Source organism: Leucopleurus acutus (assembly GCF_964270905.1).
Source record: "Leucopleurus acutus genome assembly, chromosome: 5".
Taxonomy (NCBI): Eukaryota; Metazoa; Chordata; class Mammalia; order Artiodactyla; family Delphinidae; genus Leucopleurus; species Leucopleurus acutus.
In genome coordinates, this window is record NC_139147.1 from 75,329,918 (window position 1) to 75,351,663 (window position 21,746).

Below are 21,746 nucleotides of genomic sequence, written 5' to 3' on the forward strand. Positions count from 1 at the left end.
CCAGGAGCTGTGCGGACAAAGAAGACAAAGGGAAATTTCTCTGTGCAGCCCCAGAAGCAGCGGATTAAATCCCCACAATCAACTTGATGTACCCTGCATCTGTGGAATACCTGAATAGACAACGAATCATCCCAAAATTGAGGTGGTGGATTTTGGGAGCAGCTGTAGACTTAAGGTTTGCAGTCTGCAACTGACCTGTTCCTGATTTTTATGTTTATCTTAGTATAGTTTTTAGCACTTGTTATCATTGGTGGTTTTGTTTATTGGTTTGGTTGCTCTCTTCTTTTAATTAAATATTATTACTTTTTAATTTTTTTATTTTAATAATTTTATTTTTTTAATTTATTATTTTTTTATTTTTTTCTCCTTTTTCTTTGGAGCCATGTGGCTGATAGGGTCTTGGTGCTCTGGCCTGGTGTCAGGCCTGAGCCTCTGAGGTGGGAGAGCCGAGTTCAGAATCTGGACTACCAGAGACATCCCGGCCCCACGTAATATCAATTGGCGAAAGCTCTCGCTGAGATCTCCATTTCAACGCTAAGACCCAGATCCACCCAACGGCCAGCAACCTCCAGTGCTAGACGCCCCAAGCCAAACAACTAGCAAGGCAGGAACACAACCCCACCCATTAGCAGAGAGGCTACCTAAGGTATTACTAACTTCACAGATACCCCAAAACACACCACCAGACACAGTCCTGCCCACGAGAAAGACAAGATCCAGCCTCATCCACCAGAACACAGGCACCAGTCCCCTCCACCAGGAAGCCTACACAACCCACTGAACCAACCTTACCCACTGGGGGCACACACCAAAAACAATGGGAACTATGAACCTGCAGCCTGTGAAAAGGAGACCCAAACACAGTAAGCTAAGCAAAATGAGAAGACAGAGAAATATGCAGCAGATGAGGGAGCAAGGTAAAAACCCACCAGACCAAACAAAGAGGACATAGGCAGTCTACCTGAAAAGAATTCAGAGAAATGATAGTAAAGATGATCCAAAATCTTGGAAATAGCATGGAGAAAATACAAGAAACGTTTAACAAGGACCTAGAAGAAATAAAGAGCACACAAACAATGATGAACACCACAATAAATGAAATTAAAAATTCTCTAGAAGGAATCAATAGCAGAATAAATGAAGCAGAAGGACAGATAAGTGACCTGGAAGATAAATAGTGGAAATAATTACCACACAGCAGAATGAAGAAAAAAGAATAAAAAGAATTGAGGACAGTCTCAGAGACCTCTGGGACAACATTAAACACACCAACATTCAAATTATAGGGGTCCCAGAAGAAGAAGAGAAAAAGAAAGGGTCTGAAAAAATATTTGAAGAGATTATAGTTGAAAACTTCCCTAACATGGAAAAAGAAATAGTCAAGTCCAGGAAGCACAGAGAGTCCCATACAGGTTAAATCCAAGGAGAAACACTCCAAGACACATATTAATCAAACTATCAAAAATTAGATACAAAGAAAAAATATTAAAAGCAGCAAGGGAAAAACAACAAATAACGCACAAGAGAATCCCCATGAGGTTAACAGCTGATCTTTTAGCAGAAACTCTGCAGGCCAGAAGGGAGTGGCAGGACATATTTAGAGTCACGAAAGGGAAAAACCTACAACCAAGATTACTCTACCAAGCAAGGACCTCATTCAGATTTGATGGAGAAATTAAAACCTTTACAGACAAGCAAAAGCTAAGAGAATTCAGCACCACCAAACGAGTTTTACAACAAATGCTAAAGGAACTTCTCTAGGCAGGAAATGCAAGAGAAGGAAAAGACCTACAAAAACAAACTCAAAACAATTAAGAAAATGGTAATAGGAACATACATATCAATAATTCCCTTAAATGTAAATGGATTAAATGCTCTAACCAAAAGACAGACTGGCTGAATGGATACAAAAACATGACCCCGTATATATGCTGTCTACAAGAGACCCACTTCAGACCTAGGGACACATAGAGACTGAAAGTAAGGGGATGGAAAAAGATATTCCATGCAAATGGAAATCAAAAGAAAGCTGGAGTAGCAATTCTCATATCAGAAAAAAAGAGACTTTAAAATAAAGACTATTACAAGAGGCAAAGAAGGACACTACATAATGATCATGGGATCAATCCAAGAAAAAGATATAACAATTTTAAATATTTATGCACCCAACATAGGGAACCTCAATACATAAGGCAAATGCTAACAGCCGTAAAAGGGGAAGTTGACAGTAACAGAATAACAATAGGGGACTTTAACAACCACTTTCAGCAATGTACAGGTCATCCAAAATGAAAATAAATAAGGAAACACAAGCTTTAAATGACACATTAAACAAGATGGACTTGATATATACAGGACATTCCATCCATAACAACAGAATACACTTTCTTCTCAAGTGCTTATGGAACATTCTCCAGGGTGGGTCATATCTTGGGTCACAAATCAAGCCTTGGTAAATTTAAGAAAATTGGAATCATACCAAGTACCTTTTCCAACCACAAAACTATGAGACTAGTTATCAATGATAAGAAAAGAAAAACTGTAAAAACTACAAACACATGGAGGCTAAACAGTATGTTACTAAATAACCAAGAGATCCCTGAAGAAATAAAACAGGAAATAAAAAAATGTCTAGGTCGGAGCGCTGGGAGAGGACTGAGGTTGGCGGCGTGAACACAGCCTGCAGGGCGTTGGTGCGCCGCGGCTGGCCGGGAGAGAGTCCGGGGAGGGGTCTGGACCTGCCGAAGAGGCAAGAGACTTTTACGTCCCTCTCTGTTTCCTGGTGCACGAGGAAGGGGGATTGGGAACGCTGCTTGGGAGAGCTCCGGGGACGGGCGCGAGCCGCGGCTAAGAGTGCGGAGCCCAGAGACGGACATGGGACGCTAAGGCCGCTGCTGCCGCCGCCAGGAGGCCTGTGTGCGAGCGCAGGTCACTAGCCACATGCCCTTCCGGGGAGCCTGTGCAGCCCGCCGCTACCGGGGTCCCGGGATCCGGGGACGGCTCCCCCGGGAGAGCGCACGGCGCGCCTCAGGCTGCAGCGTCACGCCGGCCTCTGCCGCTGCAGGCCCGCCCTGCACTCCGTGACCCTCCCTACCCCCCGGCCTGGGCGAGCCAGAGCCTCCGAATCAGCGGCTCCTTTAACCCCGTCCTGTCTGAGCAAAGAACAGACGCCCTCCGGCGACCTACACGCACAGGCGGGGCCAAATCCAAAGCTGAGCCCCTGGGAACTGTGAGAACAAAGAAGAGAAAGGGAAATCTCTCCCAGCAGCCTCAGGAGCAGCGGATTAAAGCTCCACAATCAACTTGATGTACCTGCATCTGTGGAATACCTGAATAGACAAGGAATCATCCCAAATTAAGGAGCCCTGTGGATGAAAGGCTCTTGGTGCTGCAGCCAGGACTCAGTGCTGTGCCTCTGAGGTGGGAGAGCCAACTTCAGGACACTGGTCCACAAGAGGCCTCCCAGCTGCACATAATATCAAACAGCAAAAATCTCCGAGAGATCTCCATCTCAACACCAGCACCCAGCTTCACTCAATGACCAGCAAGCTACAGTGCTGGACATCCTATGCCAAACAACTAGCAAGACAGGAACACAACCCCACCCATTAGCAGAGAGGCTGCCCAAAATCATAATAAGTCTACAGACACCCCAAAACACACCACCAGACGTGGACCCGCCCACCAGAAAGACAAGATCCAGCCTCATACACCAGAACACAGGCACTAGTACCCTCCACCAGGAAGCCTACACAACCCACTGAACCAACCTTAGCCACTGGGGACAGACACAAAAAACAACAGGAACTACGAACCTTCAGCCTGCAAAAAAAAAAAAAGGAGACCCCAAACACAGTAAGATAAGCAAAATGAAAAGACAGAAAAACACACAGCAGATGAAGGAGCAAGATAAAAACCCACCAGACCTAACAAATGAAGAGGAAATAGGCAGTCTACCTGAAAAAGAATTCAGAATAATGATAGTAAGGTTGATCCGAAATCTTGGAGATAGAATGGACAATAGAATAGACAAATTGCAAGAATCAGTTAACAAGGACCTAGAGGAACTAAAGATGAAACAAGCAACGATGAACAACACAATAAATGAAATTAAAAGTACTCTAGATGGGATCAATAGCAGAATAACTGAGGCAGAAGAACGGATAAGTGTCCTGGAAGATAAAATAGTGGAAATAACTACTGCAGAGCAGAATAAAGAAAAAAGAATGAAAAGAACTGAGGACACTCTCAGAGACCTCTGGGACAACATTAAACGCACCAACATTCGAATTATAGGGGTTCCAGAAGAAGAAGAGAAAAAGAAAGGGACTGAGAAAATATTTGAAGAGATTATAGTTGAAAACTTCCCTAATATGGGAAAGGAAATAGTTAATCAAGTCCAGGAAGCACAGAGAGTCCCATACAGGATAAATCCAAGGAGAAATACGCCAAGACACATATTAATCAAACTGTCAAAAATTAAATACAAAGAAAACATATTAAAAGCAGCAAGGGAAAAACAACAAATAACACACAAGGGAATCCCCATAAGGTTAACAGCTGATCTTTCAGCAGAAACTCTGCAAGCCAGAAGGGAGTGGCAGGACATATTGAAAGTGTTGAAGGAGAAAAACCTGCAACCAAGATTACTCTACCCAGCAAGGATCTCATTCAGATTTGATGGAGAAATTAAAACCTTTACAGACAAGCAAAAGCTGAGAGAGTTCAGCACCACCAAACCAGCTCTACAACAACTGCTAAAGGAACTTCTCTAGGCAAGAAACACAAAAGAAGGAAAGGACCTACAATAACGAACCCAAAACAATTAAGAAAATGGGAATAGGAACACACATATCGATAATTACCTTAAATGTAAATGGACTAAATGCTCCCACCAAAAGACACAGATTGGCTGAATGGATACAAAAACAAGACCCATATATTTGCTGTCCACAAGAGACCCACTTCAGACCTAGAGACACATACAGACTGAAAGTAAGGGGATGGAAAAAGGTATTTCATGCAAATGGAAACCAAAAGAAAGCTGGAGTAGCAATTCTCATATCAGACAAAATAGACTTTAAAACAAAGACTATTAGAAGAGACAAAGAAGGACACTACATAATGATCAAGGGATCAATCCAAGAGGAAGATATAACAATTGTAAATATTTATGCACCCAACATAGGTGCACCTCAATATATAAGGCAAATACTGACAACCATAAAAGGGGAAATCGACAGTAACACATTCATAGTAGGGGACTTTAACACCCCACTTTCACCAATGGACAGATCATCCAAAATGAAAATAAATAAGGAAACACAAGCTTTAAATGATACATTAAACGAGATGGAGTTAATTGATATTTATAGGACATTCCATCCAAAAACAACAGAATACACATTTTTCTCAAGTGCTCATGGAACATTCTCCAGGATAGGTCATATCTTGGGTCACAAATCAAGCCTTGGTAAATTTAAGAAAATTGAAATTGTATCAAGTATCTTTTCTGACCACAACGCCATGAGACTAGATATCAATTACAGGAAAAGATCTGTAAAAAATACAAACACATGGAGGCTAAACAATACACTACTTAATAATGAAGTGATCACTGAAGAAATCAAAGAGGAAATCAAAAAATACCTAGAAACAAATGACAATGGAGACACAACGACCCAATACCTGTGGGATGCAGCAAAAGCAGTTCTAAGGGGGAAGTTTATAGCAATACAAGCCCACCTTAAGAAGCAGGAAACATCTCGAATAAACAACCTAACCTTGCACCTCAAGCAATTAGAGAAAGAAGAACAAAAAAACACCAAAGTTAGCAGAAGGAAAGAAATCATAAAAATCAGATCAGAAATAAATGAAAAAGAAATGAAGGAAACAATAGCAAAGATCAATAAAACTAAAAGCTGGTTCTTTGAGAAGATAAACAAAATAAACCACTAGCCAGACTCATCAAGAAAAAAAGGGAGAAGACTCAAATCAATAAAATTAGAAATGAAAAAGGAGAGGTAACAACTGGCACTGCAGAAATAAAAGAGATCATGAGAGATTACTACAAGCAACTCTATGCCAATAAAATGGACAATCTGGAAGAAATGGACAAATTCTTAGAAATGCACAACCTGCCAAGACTGAATCAGGAAGAAATAGAAAATATGAACAGACCAATCACAAGCACTGAAATTGAAACTGTGATTAAAAATCTTCCAACAAAGAAAAGCCCAGGACCAGATGGCTTCACAGGCGAATTCTATCAAACATTTAGAGAAGAGCTAACACCTATCCTTCTCAAACTCTTCCAAAATATAGCAGAGGGAGGAACACTCCCAAACTCCTTCTACGAGGCCACCATCACCTTGATACCAAAACCAGACAAGGATGTCACAAAGAAAGAAAACTACAGGCCAATATCACTGATGAACATAGATGCAAAAATCCTCAACAAAATACTAGCAAACAGAATCCAACAGCACATTAAAAGGATCATACACCATGATCAAGTGGGGTTTATTCCAGGAATGCAAGGATTCTTCAATATACGCAAATCTATCAATGTGATAAACCATATTAACAAACTGAAGGAGAAAAACCATATGATCATCTCAATAGATGCAGAGAAAGCTTCTGACAAAATTCAACACCCATTTATGATAAAAACCCTGCAGAAAGTAGGCATAGAGGGAAATTTCCTCAACATAATAAAGGCCATATATGACAAGCCCACAGCAAACATCATCCTCAATGGTGAAAAACTGAAAGCATTTCCACTAAGATCAGGAACAGGACAAGGTTGCCCACTCTCACCACTCTTATTCAACATAGTTTTGGAAGTTTTAGCCACAGCAATCAGAGAAGAAAAGGAAATAAAAGGAATCCAAATCGGAAAAGAAGAAGTAAAGCTGTCACTGTTTGCAGATGACATGATCCTATACATAGAGAACCCTAAAGATGCTACCAGAAAACTATTAGAGCTAATCAATGAATTTGGTAAAGTGGCAGGATACAAAATTAATGCACAGAAATCTCTGGCATTCCTATATACTAATGATGAAAAATCTGAAAGTGAAATCAAGAAAACACTCCCATTTACCATTGCAACAAAAAGAATAAAATATCTAGGAATAAACCTACCTAAGGAGACAAAAGATCTGTATGCAGAAAATTATAAGACACTGATGAAAGAAATTAAAGATGATACAAATAGATGGAGAGATATACCATGTTCTTGGATTGGAAGAATCAACATTGTGAAAATGACTCTACTACACAAAGCAATCTATAGATTCAATGCGATCCCTATCAAACTACCACTGGCATTTTTCACAGAACTAGAACAAAAAATTTTGCAATTTGTATGGAAACACAAAAGACCCCGAATAGCCAAAGCAATCTTGAGAACGAAAGAAGGAACTGGAGGAATCAGGCTCCCAGACTTCAGACTATACTACAAAGCTACAGTTATCAAGACGGTATGGTACTGGCACAAAAACAGAAAGATAGATCAATGGAACAGGATAGAAAGCCCAGAGATAAACCCACGCACATATGGTCACCTTATCTTTGACAAAGGTGGCAGAAATGTACAGTGGAGAAAGGACAGCCTCTTCAATAAGTGGTGCTGGGAAAACTGGACAGCTACATGTAAAAGTATGAAATTAGATCACTCCCTAACACCATACACAAAAATAAGCTCAAAATGGATTAAAGACCTAAATGTAAGGCCAGAAACTATCAAACTCTTAGAGGAAAACATAGGTAGAACACTCTATGACATAAATCACAGCAAGGTCCTTTTTGACCCACCTCCTAGAGAAATGGAAATAAAAACAAGAGTAAACAAATGGGACCTAATGAAGCTTAAAAGCTTTTGCACAGCAAAGGAAACCATAAAGAAGACCAAAAGGCAACCCTCAGAATGGGAGAAAATATTTGCAAATGAAGCAACTGACAAAGGATTGATCTCCAAAATTTATAAGCAGCTCATGCAGCTTAATAACAAAAAAACAAACAACCCAATCCAAAAATGGGCAGAAGACCTAAATAGACATTTCTCCAAAGAAGATATACAGAGTGCCAACAAACACATGAAAGAATGCTCAACATCACTAATCATGAGAGAAATGCAAATCAAAACTACAATGAGATATCATCTCACACCAGTCAGAATGGCCATCATCAAAAAATCTAGAAACAATAAATGCTGGAGAGGGTGTGGAGAAAAGGGAACCCTCTTACACTGTTGGTGGGAATGTAAATTGATACAGCCACTGTGGAGAACAGTATGGAGGTTCCTTAAAAAGCTACAAATAGAACTACCATATGACCCAGCAATCCCACTACTGGGCATATACCCTGAGAAAACCATAATTCAAAAAGAGTCATGTACCAAAATGTTCATTGCAGCTCTATTTACAATAGCCCAGAGATGGAAACAACCTAAGTGTCCATCATCGGATGAATGGATAAAGAAGATGTGGCACATATATACAATGGAATATTACTCAGCCATAAAAAGAGACGAAATTGAGCTATTTGTAATGAGGTGGATAGACCTAGAGTCTGTCATACAGAGTGAAGTAAGTCAGAAAGAGAGAGACAAATACCGTATGCTAACACATATATATGGAATTTAAAAAAAAAAAATGTCATGAAAAACCTAGGGGTGAAACAGGAATAAAGACACAGACTTACTAGAGAATGGACTTGAGACTATGGGGAGGGGGAAGGGTAAACGGTGACAAAGCGATAAAGAGGCATGGACATATATACACTACCAAACGTAAGGTAGATAACTAGTGGGAAGCAGCCGCATAGCACAGGGAGATCAGCTCGGTGTTTTGTGACCGCCTGGAGGGGTGGGATAGGGAGGGTGGGAGGGAGGGAGACGCAAGCGGGAAGAGATATGGGAATATATGTATATATATAACTGATTCATTTTGTTGTGAAGCTGAAACTAACATACCATTGTAAAGCAATTATACTCCAATAAAGATGTTAAAAAAAAAAAAGAAATACTGTAAGAATGCCACAAAATACAATAAATCCCAGAGTACAACAACAACAAAAAAAATGTCTAGAAACAAATGACAATGAAAACATGATGACGCAAAACCTATGGGATGCAGCAAAAGCAGTTCTAAGAGGGAAGTTTATAACAATACAATCCTACTTCAAGAAACAACAAACATCTCAAATAAACAACCTAACCTTGCACCTAAAGCAATTAGAGAAAGAAGAACAAAAAAAACCCCAAAGTTAGCAGAAGGAAAGAAATCATAAAGATCAGATCAGAAATAAATGAAAAAGAAATGAAGGAAACAATAACAAAGATCTATAAAACTAAAAGCTGGGGCAGACACCAAAAACAATGGGAACTTGTTCTTTGAGAAGATAAACAAAATTGATAAACCATTAGCCAGACTCATCAAGTAAAAAAAGGAGAAGGCTCAAATCAACAGAATTAGAAATGAAAAAGGAGAAGTAACAACTGACACTGCAGATATACAAAAGTTCATGAGAGATTACTACAAGGAACTATATGCCAAAAAAATGGACAACCTGGAAGAAATGGACAAATTCTTAAAAAACACACCCTTCTGAGGCTGAACCAGGAAGAAATAGAAAATATAAACAGACCAATCACAAGCACTGAAATTGACACTGTGATTAAAAATCTTCCAACAAACAAAAGCCCAGGAGCAGTTGGCTTCACAGGTGAATTCTATCAAACATTTAGAGACGAGCTAACACCTATCCTTCTCAAACTCTTCCAAAATATAGCAGAGAGAGGAACACTCCCAAACTCATTCTATGAGCCCAGCATCACCCTGATAGCAAAACCAGACAAAGATACCACATAAAAAGAAAACTACAGGCCAATAACACTGATGAACATAGATTCAAAAATCCTGAAGAAACTACTAGCAAACAGAATCCAACAGCACATTAAAAGGATCATACACTATGATTAAGTAGGGTTTATCCCAGGAATGCAAGGGTCTTCAATATACACAAATCAATCAATGTGATAAACCATATTAACAAACTGAAGGAGAAAAACCATATGATCATCTCAATAGATGCAGAGAAAGCTTTCGACAAAATTCAACACCCATTTATGACAAAAACTCTCCAGAAAGTAGGCATACAGGGAGGCTACCTCAACATAATAAAGTCCATAAATGACAAACCCACAGCCAACATCGTTCTCAATGGTGAAAAATGGAAACAATTTCCTCTAAGATCAGGAACAAGACAAGGTTGCCCACTCTCCCCATTATTATTCCACTTAGTTTTGGAACTTTTAGTCACAGCAGTCAGAGAAGAAAAGGAAGCAAAAGGAATCCGAATCAGAAAAGAAGAAGTAAAACTCTCACTGTTTGCAGATGACATGGTATTATACATACAGAATCCAAAAGATGCTACCAGAAAACTACTAGAGCTAATCAATGAATCTGGTAAAGTAGTAGGATACAAAATTAATGCACAGAAATCTCTGACATTCCTATACACTAATGATGAAAAATATGAAAGAGAAATTAAGGAAACACTCTCATTTGCCATTGCAACAAAAAGAATAAAATACCTAAGAATAAACCTACCTAAGGAGACAAAAGACCTGTATGCAGAAAACTATGACACTGATGAAAGAAATTAAAGATGATACAAACAGATGGAGAGATATACCATGTTCTTGGATTAGAAGAATCAACATCATGAAAATGACTATACTACCCAAAGCAATCTACAGAGTCAATGCAATTCCTATCAAACTACCAATGGCATTTTTCACAGAACTAGAACAAAAAATTTCACAATTTGTATGGATACAAAAAAGACCCCAAATAGCCAAAGCAATCTTGAGAAAGAAAAACGGAGCTGGAGGAATCAGGCTCCCTGACTTCAGACTATACTACAAAGCTACAGTAATCAAGACAGTATGGTACTGGCACAAAAACACAAATATAGATGAGTGGAACAGGATAGAAAGCCCAGAGAAAAACCCACACACGTATGGTCACCTTATCTTTGATAAAGGAGGCAAGAATATACAATGGAGAAATGACAGCCTCTTCAATAAGTGGTGCTGGGAAAACTGGACAGCTACATGTAAAATCATGAAATTACAACACTTCCTAATACACAAAGATAAACTCAAAATGGATTAAAGACCTAATTATAAGATCGGACACTATAAAACTCTTAGGGAAAACATAGGAAGAACACTCTTTGACATAAATCACAACAAGATCCTTTTTGACCCACCTCCTAGAGAAATGGAAATAAAAACAAAAATAATCAAATGGGACCTAATGAAACTTAAAAGCTTTTGCACAGCAAAGAAGACCAAAAGCCAACCCTCAGAATGGGAGAAAATATTTGCAAATGAAGCAACTGACAATGGATTAATCTCCAAAATATACAAGCAGTTCATGCAGCTCAATATCAAAAAAAATAAACAACCTAATCCAAAAATGAGCAAAAGACCTAAATAGACATTTCTCCAAAGAAGATATACAGATTTCCAACAAACACATGAAAGGATGCTCAACATCACTAATCATTAGAGAAAGGTAAGTCAAAACTACAAGGAGGTATCACCTCACACTGCTCAGAATGACTATCATCAAAAAGTTGACAAACAATAAATGCTGGAGAGGGTGTGGAGAAAAGGGAACCCTCTTACACTGTTGGTAGCAATTTAAATTGATACAGCCACTGTGGAGAACAGTATGGAGGTTCCTTAAAAAACTAGAACTACCATATGACCCAGTTATCCCACTACTGGGCATATATCCTGAGAAAACCATAATTCAAAAAATGTTCATTGCAACACTCTTTACAATATCCAGGACATGGAAGCAACAATATCCAGGACATGGAAGCAACCTAAGTGTCCATCGACAGATGAATGGATAAAGAAGATGTGGCACATATATACAATGGAATATTACTCAGCCATAAAAAGAAATGAAATTGAGTTATTTGTAGTGAAGTGGATGGACCTAGAGTCTGTCACACAGAGTGCAGTAAGTCAGAAAGAGAAAAGCAAATACTGTATGCTAACACATATATATGGAATCTAAGAAAAGAAAAAAGGTTCTGATGAACCTAGGGACAGGACAGGAATAAAGATGCAGACGTAGAGAATGGATTTGAGGACACATGGAGGGAGAAGGGAAGCTGGGACGAAGTTAGAGAGTGGCATGGACATATATACACTACCAAATGTAAAATAGATTGCTAGTGGGAAGCAGCCGCATACCACAGGAAGATCAGCTTGGTGCTTTGTGTCCACCTAGAGGGGTGGGATAGGGAGGGTGGGAGGAAGACACAAGAGGGAGGGGATCTGGTGATACATGCATACGTATAGCTGATTCACTCTGTTATACAGCAGAAACTAACACACCATTGTAAAGCAATTATACTCCAATAAAGATGTTTAAAAGAAAAAAAAGGAAAGAAAATAGAAAAAGAGAAATGCAAAAAAAAGAAAGCTAGACATGTTGGGCTCTGTGCTGGAAGAATATGTGGACTGATAGAAAAATCAATATAGGTGCAAATAAATGCAGTATAATGTGCCAAGTGCTATAATAAAGGCTGAAGAAAGAACAGCAGGAGTCCAGAGGTGGGAGTAAATACTGTTTTTAGGAGAGAAGTACCACAGAGGTGGTGCCCTGCAAACTTGGTCTGGAAGATGACTCAGATTCCTCCAAGCAGCCAAGGGGAAGGGCCTTGCAGACCACACAACTTGATGAGGGAATCGCCTTAGACACAGCTAGAAAAATATCAACGTTTTGACAACGTACGACTTGGAAGCCATCGCCATCTTTCGACAGTTTCCATTTTCCTGCAGCCTGCAGAGGATGTCTGTGGTCATTCAGCTGGAGGGGAGGATTATTTTTGTGTCTATATGAAAGGTGCCCCGGAGATGCTGGCTAGGTTCTGCAAATCTGAAACAGGTACTAACTGACACTTATCTCTTTCAGGAGGCAAAAATATTTTAAAAGCTCAAACACACAGAGTAAACCAGCCTAAATCAATGAATGTGGAGGTGGTTATTTTCTCGGTAAGTGGGAAGTGGGCTCAGTAGATCTGCTAAGGCAGAGGTGGTAACTTAAAAGCAGAGAAGCAGTGAGTAAATGTCAGCCAGAAAAGCCCAACCACAATGGGGCATCAGAGAGGGAGGTGTGAAGCAAGCCTTAGAAGCCAGAGCAGGGAGCTACAGCGGGGTCAGAGGACCAGGGAGGGTGAGAATGAGGAGTGTTAAAAGGAACCAAAGAGACAGGTCTGAACCCTAGATTAATTCTGCAGACAGGGATGCTCTGTCACCTCCTGGGGGCTGGCATCACTTATGGGGTGGGGTCTTAGACAGATCAATGAGAGGAGAATATAAAAAAGATAAATCTTTTAGGAAAAAAAAGTGATTAGAGTAAATTAGATGGTATTAGAGCAAGGTAATTGATCATTTTCACAGCAATTTCATCTTTCAGGGCCAGATTTTGAGCTGATTTGTATTGTTTCTTAGTCTTATAAACATATGCACTCTCTAAGCTGCAGCCCAGATTTGTAAGAATATTGTTGCATTCAAATGAGTTCATTTGGATAAAACTGGCCTTTTTACTCCTGATTTTCATCTATATTCTCCTTACAATTGCTGATAGCCATCAACTTGTGCACAGAATTCTAAGATTTGACAAATGATTGCTTTAACTTCTCTCTCTACTTCGAGTCTTTTTTTAGAAGTCCCTCTTTTTTCTGATTTTGATCTTCCTCATAGCTCCCATCAACTCCATCCTTCACAGATTGATGGTCTGTACTTGGCTGTTCATTTTTTTTCAGGTGTCCTTTGCCACCCCTTATTCATCTGGTAGCCCTTCCAATTCTTCTTATTGTCCTAAATTCTGATCCTTGACATATGCTAATATCATATTCATACAGTTGGCACTTTGAAAGACCTCCAGAATCCTTTAGATATGTCTTCTTTCAAGAATCAGTAGTACACCTCCTTCGGGTCTGGAGAGGTAGTGAGTGCAAATTGAGTTCCTTATATGAAGTAGAACTCAGTATTCTTAATTACGTTCAGGAGATACATTGTCCTCAGCAGAGGACAATCTGTAGATTATTTTTTCTTTCGAAGTTTCTCAGTTTTTAAAGTTTGTTTTTGAATTGTTTATGACAAAGGAGTAAAGAAATACTGTGGAAAATTGAATAACGGATCATCTGCATCGCTTATCTTTGATTTTGTGTTGCTGGTAGAGAGATCCTCACTTACATGTAATTATTAACCCCTCTGCACAAGATGTGGATATCCTCGGTTCCACATTACTATTTACAACCTAAGTCTATCTACTCTAATATAATCAGTAATCACTGTCCCTTCCTTACCCTGTGTCTATTTCCCCCATCTATAAAATGTGGGATTGGGTGATCTCTAAGAAGCCTTTCGCCATGACATTTTAATCTTCTAAATAGAATCACAAATATATGCGGTTCACAAATATATGAACGGCACTCTCAGGTTTAACATTCAAGGTGTTAGCTATTCTTGAGGAAGCATAAAGACCCATAACACACAGGATTTTGTAATTTTTCAAGATACAAATTTTAATAATGAAAGTTAAGGTCATGTGTGAAGACAAGATTTATGTCGCTGGAAGTGGAATGTAGCTGCCACCCAGCTGTCACATACAAATTAAACAGTGATGTTCTCATTTAAAAGCACCAGTGAGAGAGACATTATTATAAATATGACAAAATTTTAAAATGAGGATAAATGTACTGGATTTCCAACTATCCCAGGTTTTCCCAGAGAATATCAGGAGCCTATTTATCATGCTTCCTAGAATATAGTTATTGTTTTCAAACAGGGTTAAAGAATAGGGTTTTGATTTTTTTTTTGAGTCAAATTATATTCAGCAAAAATTTCCAATTAGGAAAATCAAGATGTATAAAAAACTGACATCATAAAGGGGAAGTAGAAGAGTTTCCTGAGATGACTTAGGGGGAAAAAAAATCAGGAGCAATACCTTATCAAGATTCATCCTTTCATGAGTTCAGCCAATTTCTATTGAGCTTGACTATGTATTGGATGCCCCTCAAGGCACTGAGGATTCAGAAGTGAATAAAATCAAATCCTTGCCCTCACAAAGCTTATATCCTAATTGGGGGAAATAATTAATAAGTTAATCTATAAAATATTGTCAGGCAGCGATAAATGCCCTGAAAGAAGAAAAAAAGCAGGTTAAAAGGATTTTAAAAATGACAGAGAGCACCGTATTACATGGGGAGATTAGGGAAGTCCTCTGAGGGGGTAACATTTGAACAGAGATCTGAGTAAAGTCAGGGAGCAGAGCATGCAAGTATCCAGGGACGGAGCACTGCAGGCAATAGGAATAGTGGATGCAACAGGCCTCGACACAGGATTTTGCTAGAATGTTGTAGAATCCCGAGATACCCGAGTGCCTGAAGCAGTGAAAAAGGGAAGAGTCATAAAACAGAGACTCAAAGCAGAATACATTGGTGAGAAGATTTTGGAATTTTTCTTTTAGTTCTAGTTAATGAGAAAATATTAATCCAATTTATAATAGAAAGTCATGAAGTTAAATGATGAGAATTTAACAAATTCTATATTAAGGTGCATTTTCTTTTATAATATTCTCTAAGATCATGAGGTAGGATTCATATCTGATTATCTGAGTATTCACCAACGTGCCTAATATAGGATCTAAAATAAAGTAGTAATTTAGTAACTGGACTGTGGAATGAAGGATGTAGCTACTTATACTCTACCCCAGAGAGAAGTTTCTTCATTGTATTCTTATCCACGTTGAATTATTTCTCATCAAGAAATTCAACTCTGATTTTTTTCTTAAAGAAGTTTACTGACCACGTGATCATTTCCCTCCCAAGTCCTACTAACATGATAGAAAAGAAAGTTTCAAAGAAAACTAGAGAAGGAATAAGTGTAGATGAGAGATTTCTATATATTTCTGTAAGTCGTAAAGTAAGTGGAGGAGTGGTAGCCTAATCAGCAGGATAGAAGAAGCTATAGCTTATACCAAGACAGAGAGATTGCAAGAGGAAAGCTGGTTCACCCTGTAGAACCCCAGAGAGAACGAGACTCTGATATGTCATGTACTGTGGAAGGTGGAGATGAGACTGTGGACAGTGAACATGGGGGATGGACTGAGAGCAGGCACAGAAGTTGGTTCCCTAGGTCTCCCTATCCTTCCCCTTCCTCTTCCTGAAATCTTAACTCCACTCTGGACAGAAAAAGGAAAAAATGAGGGATCAAGAAAGAGCTCTTGGCCCCCAAATTTACTTTTTAAGAAACACCTGAGATTTATTTTATTTTAGAGGAGAGGTCTCACTACCTAATGTAACCCAGTTAGACTCCAAGCCTCCCATTTCAAATTCTGAAAACTCTTCAGATCCTTGGCTGATGTCATGTATTTACTGGATGTTACAGATGGAGGCTGAAATAAATGATTCCATATTCAACTATTACTATAGTATCCTGTAGGCAGTATGTACTTAATAAATGTCTACTAAACTAAAATGCTTACAAGCTAAAAAAGTTTTAAAAATATATGACTAACAAAAAATTTTAAAAACCAACAAAAGAGTTGGAAGATAAACACATTGTTTTAAAAAAAATGGAGTTGAAAAACTGGAAGAAGCAGCTAAAAGATAAAAAAGTAGTTACCTTTGAGAAGGAGAAGGGGTGGGGTGCTGTGAAGACAGGGGCTATTGGTTTTCATTACTATAAACTTTTGGGTTCTTTTTGATTTTTTAAACGTGTGCATGTTTTACATTGATAAAACTTAGAAATTTCAAAACGAAGCAATAAATCCAACTGTTGAGATTATATGGATACACTTTAATAGTGACTTTCTTCCAAATCCAGAGAGAGAAGGTGGAGTCAGAGTTAACATTTCTGGGACTTCTCATAATGGAGAATCACTTGAAAAAGGAAACAAAACCAGTCTTGAAGGAACTGAGCTAGGCCCCATCAGGACTGCGATGATTACTGGTATGGGTTTCAGGAAGCCTGTCAAATTACATGTATCCCAGGCATAAGCAAAATACCATGTGAGCTGAGTGAGTTCATGTAACTGAGGCAGAGGGAACAAAACTTGGCTGTCAAGTTTGTTACCGTCTGCTCCAGTTACCTGGGAACATGTGTAGCTCCCCCACCCCCAGCAAGACCCTGAGCTTTGGAGACAAGGACCGTAGCTCATTCTCTTTGTCTAATGCCCTCCGTTCCTACCCAGGATCTGTGCAGAGCTAATAGGCTCACAACAAATGTTGAAAGAAGAGAATGGGATTCTCATCAAGAACCCCAGTGAGACCTCTGTGTGAAGGGGGCGAGACCCTGCTGGACTGTCCTTCAGGGCGGTGGGGTAAGCATGGCCTGTGATGATCAAATCCAACACGGCCAGCCCTAAGTACTTTTTTTCTTTACTTAATTGGAATCCAGATGCCAAGAATAGTTTTATGTTATCAGACGAGGCCCATATAACTTTCACCACTGACAGCTGTCAGTCTTCTGAGGATTAGTCGTAAAGCACTTAAATATTTATTTATTCACTTGTGCATATTTTGGAAATACGCGATGTTCTGGGACATGATGCGGTTATGGGAGGGAAATGCAGACGTAGTGTTTGAGCACCCATGACAGATAGACCTGATAAACGGTTATGAAAAAAAGCAGAAAGCGATAAATGCCCCCAAGAGCACCAACAATGTGGTACAGTCACTCGGAAGAGGGAGAGCTCAGTTCTGGATGCTGAGAGGTTTCTACACAAAGCAAGCCCACTTTCTTTGTCATCTAGGTGACAACCTTCAAACAGCCATTACCGTTGCAAAGAATTCTGAAATGATTCCTCGAGGGAGCCATGTGATCCTTGTTGAAGCCAATGCACCCGAAGAGTTTGTCCCTGCCTCTGTGACCTGGAAGCTGGTAGAGAACCAATAGACTGGGCCTGGAAAGAATGTGAGTGAATGTTACAAGGTTCCTGCATGGGCTGGGGCAGATGGAATACAGCCCTAACCCTGGGCAGCTCTCTCTTGGCATTAGAAGTCACGACAGTAATAAGCCCTCCCATGTGCCCAGAGTTTTACTGTTTGAAAAGCTTTTGGCATTTCTGCCAGCACTTCTCAGTTTTGGCCTCACGTAGAAACGACCTAGAAGAGTTTTTAAGCTTCCAAAGCCAAGACTACGGATTCAATCAGAATCTCTGGGCTGGGAACTGACATCAGTCCTTCCCCCGGTGATTCCAATGTGCAGATGTGGCTGAGAACCACGTCTTGCTTGTACCTATATACATTTTTAATAGAGATGATATACTTTAAATTTTTTATTTTATTGAAGAATAGCTGATTTACAATGCTGTGTTAATTTCTGCTGTACAGCAAAGTGATTCAGTTATACATCTATATATTCTTTTTCATAGTCTTTTCCATTATGGTTTATTACAGGATACTGAATATAGATCCTCACTACTTTTTAATAAAGAGTCTACTTATGAGCTTAATGCCTCTCCTGAAGGTTTGTCATTGCAGGGAGAAGTCGCATCATAGTCTCAGGCTTTCCTGCTCCTCTCCGGCTCCCTCCCACCCCACTTTCTCTCCTCGACTTCCAAGAAAAGCACAGGGAATCCAGTCCCTGCCTCAAGTGAACACTTTACAACAAGTCTTTGGTTGGCGGTTTTACAATGGAGGTTGGAAGGGGAGGAGTGTATCACCTTGCCTCCCAGTCTAGTACATCAAAATATTTTTCCTTCCAAATACAGTGCTTCCCCCAGTGAATTCCTCTAATGAAGAAAAGGTTCTCATCTTTTATACTATCTGAATTTAGAGTCCTACATAAATGTAAGACCCTCTGAAAAATGTTGCATCAACAGCCATTACCAGCTATTGACATGATGAATGCATACAGAGTCATCAGATGCTTTCTCCTGGAGCTGAGCCAGCTGGGACTAGAACCCAGTGATAGGGCTACACTGACAGGTGAAAAACAGGACAGAGAGGGTTTCAGGAAAGGAGTAGTGCTGGTGCAGGGGTCACAGGATGTGGAAGAGGATCTGGGCACTGTGAGGGAATAGGTTACCTGTGGGGTGGGGAGAGGTCAGGTTAGGCTCTGAAGAAAGAGTCTACCTATTGTACAGGGAAGAAATTGGGGCATGATTTTTGAAGGAATGAATGGTAAGAGATCTTAGGAAACAAAAGGTTGAATGAAGAGGAGAAGGAAGAGAAGGGAAGAATGTTTCCTCTTCTTCCTTGGAATCACTCATTGGTACTTTGGAATGATTTCCTCAGTAGACTGACATCACACGTATTATTTCCCAGAATAGGATACAGAGCATCACGTTGCCAAAGTATTCTCTGCTCATGTAATTTGGGGGGGAGCATTTTGAGTATCTTCTTCATATGAGTCTAAGTTCTATGGGTAAATTCCATATTGTGTATTTGCTGGTCCTCACCCTGTTGTGTAACATGAATACACTTCCTTCCATAAAATGTAGGAAAGCAACAATATTCCTTAAAAACCAATGTAGAAATAATGCCCTTTTGAGTTTAGGAAACCTACATTAACATTGGAAACAGTTCAGTGCCTGATGGAGAAAGAGGGAGCTGTTACCATTTCGCAGTGAGTGGGAAATCATACCAAGTGATACTGCAGCATTTCAACAGCTTGCTTCCAAAAGTAAGTACTGGAGAAATGATGCGTCTTGTTTTGCTCCTCAAATTACTGAGATAAAAAAGGGTAAGAGAACAGTGGAGGGGACGATCAGCGAGGTTATCTCAGAGTTAGGAAATAAACACCCCCAAACAGGCACTGCGCTTTCAGGAGTTTCCCGTCCCCCTAAACCTCCTAATCCAGCACATGCGCATGGCCTCCTGTTCAGCGTTTGAGGCTGGTACTGCCCCTCGCCCCGCCCCTGGGGCCAGTCCAGACCCTGCGTCCTTCCTTCCTCCCTCCCTCCCGTGCGGAGAGAACCTCCAGCTAGTTCCAAAGACGCTGCCTGTTTTTCGTGTCTGTTTCTCTCTGAAAGTCACCAACTCATGTCAGGCTGAACTCTATTCCCCTTCCTGCCTGGATTCTTAAATTACAGCAGAAGGAAACAAAGACTTCATGGTTTATTCTCAAAATCATTTGTTATCTTGTCGCTGTGTGTGTATTTTCAAATAGTGCCCTGCAGGGTTGTGCTGTCAGTGGGAAGGAGATAAGTGGAGAACGAGCCCAGGGCAGCAACCATCTGTTAGCAGTGTCTTGAAAGTCCTGTCGCCTTACCAGTCAAGGACCATAGAATCTAGACACCCCCAGGCTTCTAGAAAGCCGTTAGTGCAGTTCCTCATTGGAGAGACTGGAAAGCTGAGACTCAGAGAGGTTGTCTCTTGCCTAAGGTTTGCACAATTTGGGGCAGAGCTAGGAATAGAACCCTGATTCTCAACTCATGATCTATTGCTCTTTCCTCTGCTTAGTCTTCAGTTACGGAGACAGTGTTTATTAAAAAGAACTGTATTTCCTTAAGCGTTTTAATCTTATATGCTCTTCTGCTTTTTAGTTACTTTTTATTCATTAGCGCTTACCCCATCTTGGAAAAATGGCCTGGAACAAAGTAATAGACTTGTGATGGAAAACTGAAAGTGAAAGTTAAATATTAAAGTGTTAAATCCTCTTTTTTCCCTTTCCTGACATTTGGTCTAATGTCACACCACCCAATGCTATATTAAAACGGTGGCCAGGAGTCATTTTTCAGGACTGTTCTTTTATTTTAAAAGTGTTCAACTCTCTAATCTTATTGCAATCATTGTTTTTCTCTTTAGATTCTGGTGAATGGAACAATTTTTGCAAGAATGTTCCCTGGGCAGAAATCTAGCCTCATTGAAGAATTTCAGAAATTAAAGTAGTTGTTATTGCATGAAAAGAGAGTGTATTTGTTACTTATTGCTGTGTAACAAATTACCCCAAATCATAGTGGCTTAAAATAACACCATTTTTTTTTTTTTTTTTTACATTGCTGTGGGTCAGGAATCCAGGTGTGCTTAGCTGAGTCTTCTGGTTCTAGGTCTCTCACAGGTGTAATGAGGTGTTGGCCATGACTGTAGTCATCTTGGGGGGGAAGGATCTGCCACCAGCCTCACTCATGTGTTGTTGGCAGGATTCAGTTTCTTGTGGGCGGTTGGGCTAAAGAGTCTGTTTTTTACTGGCTGTTGGGCAGAAACCACCCTTGTTTCCTTGCCACGTGGGTCATTTCATAAGGAAGCTCACAGTGTGTCAGCTAGCTTCCATGACAGAGAGCAAGTAAGAAGAGTCAGAGGGAGAGAGAAAGAGAGAGAGGTATGACCATTTTTTATATCTTCATCTTAGAAGTAACATCTTATCCCGTCACTTTATTCCTTTCATTAGAAGCAAGTTGCTAGGTCCAGTCCACACTCAAGGGAGGGCATTAGACGTCATGAATACTAGGAGGTGGGCCATTTCAGAAGCTGTCTACCCTGGAGAGCATTCCTTCTGTGGCCCATAGGGCATATCTTAGAGGAAGATCCCCTGCTTGGATATAGAGTATAGAAACAACAGGGGTTTGTACAGCTCAGAGTGGAAAAAAATAGAGAAGTATGAGAGTTATCACCTGGAATTATTTGAGGTTGGTCCATCAGAAGCTGTGTGAATAATTTCAGGTCCTCCAGGAAGGAGATGAAATGGCATTTTCACTGTTTTG

General features: G+C 39.9%; 1 protein-coding gene across 1 annotated transcript in view; it reads left to right on the forward strand.

The window, feature by feature from the left end:
• The window catches only part of LOC309961760 (putative cation-transporting ATPase 13A5), a gene marked incomplete at its 5' end in the record, with an annotated part of 107,660 nt that overhangs the window by 52,571 nt on the left and 33,343 nt on the right, over window positions 1-21,746 (forward strand). The window contains 8 exon segments of the mRNA XM_082839260.1: window positions 12,798-12,900; window positions 12,903-12,977; window positions 16,905-17,018; window positions 17,021-17,050; window positions 17,853-17,992; window positions 17,996-18,013; window positions 19,601-19,726; window positions 20,851-20,930. Coding sequence (XP_082695386.1) covers window positions 12,798-12,900; window positions 12,903-12,977; window positions 16,905-17,018; window positions 17,021-17,050; window positions 17,853-17,992; window positions 17,996-18,013; window positions 19,601-19,726; window positions 20,851-20,930 — 686 coding nt within the window.